Genomic DNA, 9,038 nt, shown 5'->3' on the forward strand with positions numbered 1-9,038 from the left:
CGGATCGTTTAATATTAATATTCCTATAAGCCATTGTATCATTGCTAAAATTTAGCAGCCAGGAGCAGCAGAATTCAGAGGAGCCACCTTGCTGTTACTGCACATCCAGAAACCACACAATGCCCAGCAGCGAAAGTTAGAGCTGTTCACATGTTAACGAATTTAGCCCAGAGCATAGGATCTGTACGCAAAGGATCCATCATTTAAATCCATGTTTTGCCCGAAAATAGTGTCTGAATGGTGTATATACACAGAGCCAGCCACTCATCTAAAATTAATTTCACCTAGCTCTTCACGCTAGGCAATTTGTGCCATGGGATAATCCACCAGACGAGGGCATGAAGCCTTGTGATGTGTGTTGCTGGTGCAGTTAAATGCTTCTGCTTTCAGTGGAATCCTAGCTCACACCTCTGTACTGATATTACTCCGTCAAACTATGGCTGATCTCCAGAAAATATAACTAAGTTGATTTTTTTTTTCCCCAAGTGCTAACTGTGTCTAAGTCTACAATTTTCCTGGCTCTTCAGAACAAAGTGAATACATTCCTCCATTCTTCACTATTTCAGTAAAGGACTACAAAAACATGAAAAAAAAAAAATTTTTTTACTGGGATTTTGTTCTGGTGGATTAGAAAGGGACTGAGGCAGAAATAATGGACGGACACCATGTTATGTTAGTGCAGACAATATCAACTTCCGCAAAGTGTTGAAGAGTAATAAAAAAAATATTTTCTTTGAAGCTTCATATCATTCTAAATACCTCTGAAAATAAACTGCCTGCATGTAACCTGTTGAAATACGGCAGATTAATTTCACTTAATAGCAAGCAATAAATATGTAAGAAGTGCTAAGCTAGGACATTTAAACTTCTACAGAATTTCAGAAAGCAAGCACAAATAATTTGCTAGAATTAACTACAAAACTAGGAATTATCTTATACATTGAAATTTCTCTGCTTTCAGCATTGCTGGGTAGCATATCTATTTGAAAATGCTTGAAAGCAGTAACATAAATGTTGTTTTTTGTTTAGAACAACAGAATTACTGGAGGCATTAGTCAGGCTGTCTATTTTAAGAACTCCAGAACAGAAAAAATAAAAAGCGGATCGAAGGCTGTTGCTTAACTGTACCTTTCTCCTCTCTACTGAAATCCCAATTCCCCAACACTTGTAATTCAGGGATTGCTGGTATACTTCCATCTCTTCCCCCAGCCTGGGTCCTGGAAATCCGATTGAAGGGGTGGAGTATCATACTGCCCGAGAGAGCTTGGCTCTGCTTTATTCCGGGCTGAGCGTGAGATATCTGGTATTGGCTCTTCATGCAGAAGTTTGTTGTCAGAGTTCTTTGCAGAGAAAAAATCTTTATTCTTCTTCAAGAGCAAACTTCTTTCCTGAAACGTACACAAACATTACTGTAAGCCAAGGGTGGCCGATCTGTTGAGCCGGTCAAGCGCAGTTCCCATGCCAAGGTAACATCATGTGAGCAAGCGAGAGGGCCATGCTGGCGTGGGAGCACGGGCTAGTCCGAATCCCCAGCTGCCGAGGAAGTGAGCCAGCAGGGACGGCCCAAGCTGAGCTCACCGAGCTGCCGTGGGTCCCATCTGCACACCCAGCCCAGCCTCATCTCAGAGCGGGCTCATGGGGAACCGCTGTCACCTCCTGCCTGGTAGCTGCTCCCAACCCACCCTCCCCAACAGCCATTAAAGGGAGATTGGTGAATATATACTGTCACCTTCATTCTTTGAAGTTTTTTCTATGGGGGAGAGAGGCCGGAAGGTCGGTATCCTTGCATTAGACTATTCTGTACAATGCCAAGATAAGAGAGTTAAACCAGTTGTTCCATGAGCAGCAGAACACAAGAACCCTGTTTTCCCGCAGATTTGGGTAGGTTTTTGCCTTCATTCTCGCCTCATTCAGCTATAGGACCCCAGCCTGGCAGTATGCGTAGGCTGATTAGCCAAGGCTGGGTTCTTTCCCTAGGTGGGGCAATTACTGGAATCTTCTGTGCAGAACAAGGGCTTTTCCTGGAACTCGCAACCGTCTGCCCTATTCAAACTTGGCTGAGACAGCCAGTGAGCTTAAAAATTATTGCAGAGGACTGACAGAAAGGGCATGTGCATAAACTTCAGTTCTTTAGGAAATCAAGCTAGCGCTGTCCTTCATTTCCCCCATCAGCCCCAAGGGAGCTGGTGCAGTAACCTCTGGAAATAAAAAACTTGGAGCTTTTGCTCTGCCCTGGCAGGGTCCTTGCTCTGTCAGAGAAATGGAAACAATTTAAAATGCAACAAAGTCGTTCCCTGCCGCAAAACTCAGCTGGATGCCTTTCCAGCCTGCACACAAAGATGCCTTTCCCCAAACAGGAACACAGGACTCGAAGAAACAAATTGCATTATCGATCCATTGCAAAAAGGCAAGTACCTGTGAAAAACTGGAGAATCCAAAAATGCATCTGCTCTGCCCTATTTCCTCAGCCACAGGACAAGGTTTAAGTTACTGACAGGGTAATTTAACAACCTGAAGGCGTAAATGTTAAGCTAAATATTCTACCTTCTGCTGTTCAGCTAGTGGTTCTTCAGCAAACTCTTCCGCAGTAGGTTCTAGCTCATCTGGCTTTTGATGCTTGTCCAAAGCAGCCAGCACAGCGTCATGAAGAGTTAGAAAGAACATTTCTTTGGTGACACAGCTGTCAAAGAAATCATTCTTCTCAAAGTCTGCTATCACAGAGGCTATAAAAATGGGGGAAAATAAATAAAGCAGCAAAACCACACCAAGCAGTACGGCTAAAGCATTTCACTTAAGTTTAAAACTTATCCTTGGAGATAAGTCAATATTGCTAAACAAATACTATACTCACAGTGACAGCCAGCTATAAGGACGGTAACGCCAATATTGTGAAACATATGGATGATCTGTGGAAAGAATTCCATACAGGCATTAGAGCGATTCTGCGTTATACAAGTGCACTAGAAGGTAAAATGTAAACAGGGAAATAAAACCTCCCTTGCGGTGTTTTATCTCTGAAGAAAACCCTTATTCCGGTATCTCAAATCCTGGTTTTTTTTTTAGTTCAGCGCTTAACAGCCAAGTTGTCCAAGATCTTAATGAATGCCGACTGCAGAAGCAGGGCGGGTCACAGCCAGACCCCATGCTGGCCCTCCCACAGCTCCCTACGCAGCACACAGTGCCGGTTCTTCACTTAAACAGAAAGTTCTCACAGGAACAGACTAACTTGAAACATCTCTCCATACGCAGATGCCATGAGAACAGGAACCTCTATTTTCAAGCATGACCTGTAATTCTGGTTGTCTCAATTTTCATGTCCAACATTTTTAGCTGTATCGATTTAGTGTTAAAGGAATCAGATTTTAGAGGGGATGGATTCTCACCATTTTCTCAGTGCCCGACCCTTTGTAATTAAAAGATCTCAAAGTAGTTAATTTTTTTTTTTTAAAGGCAATGAAACTCATTATTTCAAAGAATCACAGAATTTCAGAATATGGGGCTGGAAGGAATCTGGAAAGACTTTGACTTTACCCCCCTTTCCCAATGGGAGGGTCATTCAATGGCAAATAAATCTTCAAGGATTTTAGGGACATCAGCTCAGTCCACAATTATTCCTAATAGGTGTTAGTCTAACCTGTTATTAAACAAAATTCTTTTGAACTTGAGCTACAGAGTTTGAGGAAGCTGACTAAGAATCCATCTGGAACTGTATCTTTGTGAGAAACACGGCTACATGAAATTTATTTTTGCTAAATATGTATCTCCATTGGCTAGGATCCCCACTTGGAGACTTAAAAGTTCAAGGCATACTTCAAAGAAAAAGCTAATTAGGCAGTCAGCAATAACAACAAAACCACTCTAGGAGAAGACAGCTGGTAGTTTTATATCTGACACTTCTAAAGAAGAGCATTTTTTTTAAGTGACCAGCTAGAAGAAAAAATAAACAGCCAAAATGGAAAAAACAAGTTAGACACTTTTATAAATGTGGTTTTAGTTTACATCATTCTAGAACTGGTGACAATGGATGACAGGTTTTTGTATGCCTTTTGTATGGATAGTGGGGCTTTTGTTTGGGAAAAAAAGTGTTTTTATGGGAATTTATTAATTTCTGAAACTCGATAGCTAAATCTTGCACCCTTAAAGGTCAACTGGAAGATGCGTGGATTGTTATGTAGCAGGGCATTTTAGGCTAACAAGAAACATAAGACATTGGGTAAACGTTGGTCTTCACGTTTACGTGCAGTTAGGCTGCTTACCTGTCGCAGTAACTCTGAACCTATCAAATCCACAAATTGCACCATGCTGAAGTCTAAAATAACGGTGTGAACCGGACGCGGCAAATACATTGGCTGTTCTATCCGATCCAGCTGGACTGAGGAATTATCTATTGCAGAGCCTGGTGAAAGGCAAGCTCTTCTCCCTTCATCCTCATTCTTTTCAGTCCTACAGCCCGTGTTAAAGCCTGGGGATGCACGCTGCGCGTCGGCTGCTCCCACCAACAGCGTCCTAGAGCTGAGTTTGTCTCCATACTTTGACCAATGTACCAAATTAACTGAAGATGATGAGGAATCGCTGTCTGCGTGATGTCGCTTCACCAGTTTCTCTGTATATGGTATCTAAGATGGAAAATGAGGAGTACACCAGTGGTTGGAAGAATTGGGCCCAGGAGGTGAAATTTTTTGCTGCAAGTAAGACAGCACTGTAAATCATATGATATTTCTCCTCTCATGGTAAAAAACATCTGAAAAAACACTAAATATAGGACAAAGCCACAAGAGTATGCAAAGTAGCAGGTGACACAAGCAAGCCTCAGATCATAGAATCATAGAATAGTTTGGGTTGGAAGGGAGCTCTGAAGGTCATCTAGTCCAACCCCCCTGCCGTGGGCAGGGACATCTTCAACTACATCAGGTTGCTCAGAGCCCCGTCCAACCTGACCTGGAATGTTTCCAGGGATGGGGCATCCACCACCTCTCTGGGCAACCTGGGCCCAGTGCTTCACACCCTCAGTGTCAAAAATTTCTTCCTTACATCTAGTCTCAATCTACCCCCCTTTAGTTTAAAGCCATTCCCCCTTGTCCTGTGGTTAGCAGAGTGCCTTCAGCTGCCAAATAGTACAGTGGTACCTCACTCTTCCACACCTTGAAATGGCCTGTGATACTGGAATCTGACTTGTTACTTCTACCTTTCAGAAAAGAAAAGAAGAAAAAAAAAAGATTGCCCATGGCCATTGCCTTTCTGAGCAACAGTAAGCTGACCCTTACTGGCTGAGTTCTGCAGACCTTTGATTCATCTATTTGCTTGTATGGCAGCTGGTCACAGAATGGACCAATTTAATCAATTTTTATTTCTTAATAGTTCCAAATGTGTTTTTTAATCTTTATAATGCAAGAAAGGAAAAGTCACTCTCTGCATTTTTGTACTTCAGAAGATGATGTTAAATTACCTATCACTTCCACTTCCTAAGCACCTTGGTGCCACATATGTTTTCCAAACCACTGTCTTTCAACCCATTTCTCATGCAATGGCTTTTATAAATCACATATAACCGCTTGAAAAATATCTTCTGAAGACAGGCCATTCCCTGAAGTTCCTTTCATTGTCTAAGACAAGTCAGAAAATTCAGATAAAGAGGGATATGAGCGACTCTAGAAGATGCACAGCAGCCAGTTATCGTAAAGATCAGAAATCCTCTAATCATGATAATCGTAGCTGCCTTTGAGGTATTTTGTACTTGCACTTGACAGTATTGGCAGTAGAACAAATTCCTCATAAGCAAGGGAATTCTCTCACTTCTCTGGGGAAAAAGAAGAAAATCCCTACTGAAGGACTTGACAAAATTAATTCTTTCAGCTGAGGAGAGGGTATGTTGAATGCTTCAACCGCTAGTTAATTCACCCAGTAAGCTGAGCTACTATTGCTCTATGACATAAACTATGTGTAAAGAAATACAGCGGTAATGTTGGCTTATTTTCATACAGCAAATATATATATGCTTTATATAAACATTTACAGACTTCTCAGTACTGGCAAGAACATTGTCCTCAGTAACACAAAACCAGACACCTCAAACAAACAGACTAAATAAATATACTTTTAAAGCTGACCCTAGGTGGTGGTAGAGGTGGATCACAGACACAAGAGCATTTAAGATCTTTTCTTTCCACTGCAGTGTCAGACAGATTAAGTGAAATTAAAGCCCTCATTTCACTTTCATCTAGAGGCACTGCTTTCATGTCCATCTGAAAAAGAAAGGCAGTTTTATTAGAGTTTTTATCTCCCTAACACAGGCTCTCAGAAACTGCCACTGACTGAAAAAGTGGCATTTACCTTGTGTAACAAATAGGTTTTGAAGTGATTCATGTTTGCAAAAGAGATGGAAGAACAGCACTGGAAGATTTTGATACCTTCAATCTCCCTCGCCTGTAAAACAGAAGATGTATCTGTGAGGGTTGTACCTAGCTGAAGCTATTTTCCCCCTCCTGACTGTGTTGTAGTCTGCAAGGTCCTACCCTAAGGACAGAGTTTGTCTGGTCACGTTGTTGACTACACTGCATACTGGTAGTGGCATTGGCAACACGGACCTAATTACCATAAACTAATCTGTTTCTCTTGCAATTAAAAACATAACTCCAGCAGATCTATCACAGATGACAGTTGGCTGCTCTAATATAAAATAAGCCAAATTAATTTTAATGCTTGTTACAGAAAACATACACTATACCTTTGTCTTACTAACCTTGTCCTTATATTATTCCATTTTTTGCAAATCCATCAGCATAGCATTAGGAATGTACCTGCATGGCAAAGCTCTCCACTACTGTATTGCCTAATTCTGTATGGTGCAGGTCTTGGAAATAACGTGTTAAAAAGGCCCGTGCCCTACCTATTATCCCATCACCGGGAGAACCTGTGAGTCAGTCTAGCACACGCACAGTCGTTACTGTGAAAACATGTAGTAGAGTGGACAAAACCAGACTGAGAAAAGCAGGTCAGCAAAAAATGCCCAACAGCTCTGGGAATGACAGCAGCGCAGCTTCCACTGTGGAGGCAGCCCAGATGGACACAAGGAGCTCCACAGGCCCAAGCAGGCTGGGCTAGGTATCTGAATCACTTCACACTACAGATACTTAAGCATTCTTCAGTTTTCAAAGTTTTGAATCAAATGAACTGAGTCTGAATGGTCACCCCCAGGCATTTAAAGGAAGAAGCTGGATTACAGAGAGATGGAACATTTGTTTTTTGTTTCCTCTTACGGCTCTGTAGACAGATAAACTTCTATAAATATTCATGTCTGGAATCTGTCCCAGCACCACCATCTTCATTCTGAAACGAGATGTTTATTAGGTTTTCACAGAGAACAGAGAAAAACCATCTGTTCCCAAAAGCTTGATCTCCATTTCTCTCCTCTTCACTGGATACACCAACTGAAACTTAGAGGGCGTGAGCGCAAAAAGTTATCCACTCGTAATTAGGGTTCTTTGAGTAGGGGAGCAGTACACAAGCACAGCCTTCAGCTACACTGGTGTCCTCAGGAATGTATCATGTCTCATTTCTAGCTCTGGAACACTTGGATTATTGTTATCGCGCTAGAAAGCATGCTCCCTCTCCGTCTCCCCACAGCCCTCCTCAAAGATGCATCTACACAGACGGGTGGAGGCAGCTATAACTTGTGCTTAGAGCTGGCTGCACGCAGGCTAGGTCTGGTCCAGAGGTCGTGTAGCAGCATTAATGCAGGGTTTTGCCTTGAAGGAGAATATCCTGGTTTGGGTACCGTGCTTTGCTAATGGTGCTGCACGGTTTTGGAGCAGGTCCCGGTCAGTTCAGGGCAGGGGTGGAATAAATGTGTGGCTGGCTGGCTGGTTGCTGGAGAACTGGAAGGCAGTTCTGTGTATGGGCTACATACTGGGCCCTGATGTATGGAAAATTGTTGTCAAGACACTCTATTCAAAGCAATCTGTTTGCAGATAACTTCCCATGCTTTTTTGAGTGTTGTCGGCATAATGGTCTCACCGGTAGGAGACTGGTAAGCAGTTATATATCCTGAAGGTAGTATGGACAACAGGGATACTTAACTGAACAGTGGCTGCAGAAATGCCCTTTCACAATGCTCATTAAATCCCAAGGCAAACCCAAGAGCATAACTCTGAGCAGAGGTAATACAGTGAGTTTCAGACAGCAACTGAAATCCTTCCTGAAGGTATTCTTTCAGAGCCACTCTGGATCAGATCACAAGCAGTTCGATATTTGCAGCAGCTGAGTTATTTCCTGCCTCTTTCCATGTTATTCTGGAGGCTTCAGTCTACTCAGACAAGCACCTCCCTATCATGGTAAATCTCATGAGGTGTGGCTTGGATTTATGAACGATTTCCCTGTTGGGATTAGCAGCTAATAAACTGAGCGATGTGTGCCTGACGTAACCTCCCTCCTCTATCACAAACTGAGTTTACGGAGAAGATAAAGCAACTTGGTAAATGGCAGTGAAGACTGAGGAATGTATTTGAAATAAAGGCACAACATCTCATTCTATCCCTATAGAAGGGTGTATGCAGATCACCTCTCCTGGCTGATGCCTACACCACAATAAGCAGTCTTCAATAGCATGGTACATCTGCAGAAGGGACCGATCCAGAGCCCGTAAACTGGAAGAGATTACTGCTTTGGGATAGCATTAGAGAGACTCCAGAATGACCTGACTGAAGTGTTTACAAACACGAAACAGCTTTTTCATTGTCACATGTATAACTATCTCTAAAACATCAACTCTAAGAAAAAACAGTATTTTGTTTTAAAAGTTACAAGTACCTGTGTGACCTAATGGTGATTATGAAGAACGTGAATCCCATGGCGATCGCTAAACCGACATCAAGACCAAGACAAAGCACTGCAGCAAAAGTTACAAGCCAAATAACCTTTGAACAAGAGACAGAGAGAACATGAGCAGTAAAAAGATGTAAAATGACTTCCAGCTCAGCCCCAGCTTTTGCAAATTGCAGACAAAAAAAAAAAAAAAGGCTAAGTAATAGTAAGAGGCAAAA

General features: G+C 42.2%; 1 protein-coding gene across 1 annotated transcript in view; it reads right to left on the reverse strand.

The window, feature by feature from the left end:
* SLC26A8 (solute carrier family 26 member 8) overlaps positions 1-9,038 on the reverse strand; it is a 21,774-nt gene continuing 12,736 nt past the window's right edge. The window contains exons 13-20 of the mRNA XM_019470333.1: positions 8,806-8,912; positions 7,257-7,326; positions 6,331-6,423; positions 6,108-6,242; positions 4,257-4,616; positions 2,852-2,906; positions 2,545-2,723; positions 1-1,388 (exon numbers count right to left, since the gene is read on the reverse strand). Coding sequence (XP_019325878.1) covers positions 1,173-1,388; positions 2,545-2,723; positions 2,852-2,906; positions 4,257-4,616; positions 6,108-6,242; positions 6,331-6,423; positions 7,257-7,326; positions 8,806-8,912 — 1,215 coding nt within the window. The 3' untranslated portion in view covers positions 1-1,172. The remainder of the gene's footprint in view (positions 1,389-2,544; positions 2,724-2,851; positions 2,907-4,256; positions 4,617-6,107; positions 6,243-6,330; positions 6,424-7,256; positions 7,327-8,805; positions 8,913-9,038) is intronic.

The sequence above is a fragment of the Aptenodytes forsteri genome, unplaced genomic scaffold (genome assembly GCF_000699145.1).
Source record: "Aptenodytes forsteri isolate BGI_AS27 unplaced genomic scaffold, ASM69914v1 Scaffold142, whole genome shotgun sequence".
Classification (NCBI taxonomy): domain Eukaryota; kingdom Metazoa; phylum Chordata; class Aves; order Sphenisciformes; family Spheniscidae; genus Aptenodytes; species Aptenodytes forsteri.